Source organism: Mangifera indica, chromosome 9 (assembly GCF_011075055.1).
Source record: "Mangifera indica cultivar Alphonso chromosome 9, CATAS_Mindica_2.1, whole genome shotgun sequence".
In the NCBI taxonomy this organism is placed as follows: domain Eukaryota; kingdom Viridiplantae; phylum Streptophyta; class Magnoliopsida; order Sapindales; family Anacardiaceae; genus Mangifera; species Mangifera indica.
Window position 1 is genome coordinate 5,088,037 of NC_058145.1, and position 2,318 is coordinate 5,090,354.

Genomic DNA, 2,318 nt, shown 5'->3' on the forward strand with positions numbered 1-2,318 from the left:
TTTTATAATTTGTGTTTGTAAAGGCTGTGTAAGGGTAAATATTGAGTGAGTGAGTGTAATAGACAGAATGATATGGAATGAATGAAATTGTGCCAGAGTACACTATTTATTGATAAAACCAGAACAACCACTAAACTGGTGCTGCCGAATACAGTTAACCCAGTGTCACTAGGTCTAAGCCTCAAAACCCCACCTAATTGCTCGTATTTTCCCTTGATGATTCTTCCTCACAGCATTTCTTCCCTTTTAAAGTCAGGCTACCCTGTCGAGGATGTGTCTTATCCAGCTTCCTTGAATTATCTTGATATGCTTCCATGTTTGCGTGAGAATAATCTGGATGATGTTTATTTCTAATTGTTGTAATCTGAGCTACAGGAGGTGCAATCTCCATCTTACCCTTTCTCTGATAAGGCTTGATAATTGGAGGTCTATCAGTTGACCTCCCGCTTGAGTACATTAAGCTTTTCCCAAATCCCACGCCATCATCCCTCACCGAACCCTGGATGGACATCTAACAAAGACTGGTTATCTTAAGTTGTCTGCTTTCTCTCAGGTAGTTTAGTAGTTACTTAAAACTGTTCAATGGTTTGAGTCTAATTTATCAAATTTCTCGATGTTGATTATTTGCAACCCTTATTTCTGTACTTTAAAAAAGTTTTTTTTTCATTATCAACAGACTGCAGCTGCTGAAATGGCAATCCAATTCAAGAAAGACTGCAGCTGCTGAAATGGCAATCCAATTCAAGAAATGGAATGCGGAACAATCCAGCGATTCCTATAGTACATTGACTTGAACGATTATCTATTTGTCCGACCTTCAAATTTAAGTATTAAGTTATTCATATTGTTTTCTAAGGACTTGATGTTGCCCAACTATGGTTGGATGGATGAGACTCTTGTGAACAGAATCGACAGGGACGACCATATTTCACCCATCAATATGGTCAACGAACATGCAGTAACTCATGATCCACTTGTTGTACTTGTAAGTACTAAACCAGTTATGTTAGTCTCTAGTACCAACAACAATAAAACTTATGGATAGTTATATTTATTGAATGAGCTGAGCAATCACATATTCCCAGTTGTTTCTTTTGTTTTACCTCGTCAAAAAGGCAAATTGCCTATAATTTATTACTCAAGCAAAACCTTGCATTTTATCAAATACTTATATCATAGGTGTGGCGCCTCTGCATCTTGATTCTCTGTGCAGAAAATAGTCAATTCCTGAAGCATTAGATAGTTCCCTAATCATGGCATATTAATTTCATTGCCGGTTAACTGTGGCTTTCATTTCTTGGAGCAGGTCGATGAGGGAACTGCAAGTGCAAGTGCAAGTGCAATATTATCAGGGGCCTTGCGTGACAATGGCCAAGCTATCCTCGTAGGCCACAAAACCTTTGGCAAGGGAAAATTTCAGGTATACTGATTGTCAGTTGATTGTCTCCTGTATGGCATTTTCGTCTAAAGTTTCAGTGCTTCAAAAATTATGCGTTTAAATCAAAAACAGAAAAAAAAAAAAGCAAAACATCTTTGTGTGCTTATCAAATTGCCTGTTATTTGAATTGTCGATGATCCAGAAAATTGTGGACACCACATATGGAGAACTAACAATTTGTGTTATTTCAATAATGAACACATTGTCAATTGGTCCTTCATTGCATGACTGCCTTGAAGTAGATTTTTGTTGCAGACCCTTGTGGACTTTTCCTACTACCTGTTTGTTATCTAGATTTGACTGATGCTAATTGTTTGAGCTTTTCTGAAACATTCTTGCTACAGAGTGTTGAAGTATTTCTCGCCTACACTTGAAAGAAATAAAGCAGGTGGGCATAAGACCTGATGTGCAGTGCACAATGCTGAACTTACCCAAGGTATCTATCTTGAAAGAGCTGTTTGAATGAAAAAGATAACATTCAATTGGTAGGGCTGCTTGAAGAAAAATGTTAGACATTCATTTGGTAAAGGTTGATGTTAGAGCTAAGAATAACTTGACATTTTTTAATAATCTCAATGTTAAAATATATTTCAAATATATAGTTTCTTATATTAGAATATATGTTAAATATATGGTTTTATAGGGTAGCATATACTATATGTATATATTTTCTCTTTTTGTATTTGTATATTGATTATATTAATTTGTGTTTCATTATATAGGATATATAATATGTATAAATTCACGTATCATCGACATATCGGAAATACATTTTTTTCATATCTTATCTTTAAGTTTTATTAAGGCGCAAAAAATGTAAATTCACAATGAGTAACAAAGAATGAACTCTATTCTATACAATAACAATCCCCACTCAAAT

The 2,318-nt window shown here is 35.1% G+C and overlaps 1 protein-coding gene across 1 annotated transcript; it reads left to right on the forward strand.

The window, feature by feature from the left end:
- Positions 1 to 746: 746 nt before the first annotated feature.
- LOC123224829 (carboxyl-terminal-processing peptidase 3, chloroplastic) lies at positions 747 to 2,062 on the forward strand. The gene is made up of 3 exons (XM_044648555.1): positions 747 to 985; positions 1,307 to 1,420; positions 1,783 to 2,062. Exons 1-3 carry the CDS (start codon positions 863 to 865, stop codon positions 1,810 to 1,812), a joined length of 267 nt encoding a protein of 88 aa, XP_044504490.1. The 5' UTR covers positions 747 to 862; the 3' UTR covers positions 1,813 to 2,062.
- The last annotated feature ends 256 nt before the right edge of the window (positions 2,063 to 2,318 follow it).

Excerpts from the sequence above, each read along its gene's own strand:
- LOC123224829 (XM_044648555.1), top strand. The coding sequence starts at position 863 with ATGTTGCCCAACTATGGTTGGATGGATGAGACTCTTGTGAACAGAATC. Across the intron at positions 986-1,306 it reads ATGATCCACTTGTTGTACTT|GTCGATGAGGGAACTGCAAG; the intron begins GTAAGTACTAAA and ends TTCTTGGAGCAG. Across the intron at positions 1,421-1,782 it reads TTGGCAAGGGAAAATTTCAG|AGTGTTGAAGTATTTCTCGC; the intron begins GTATACTGATTG and ends TTCTTGCTACAG.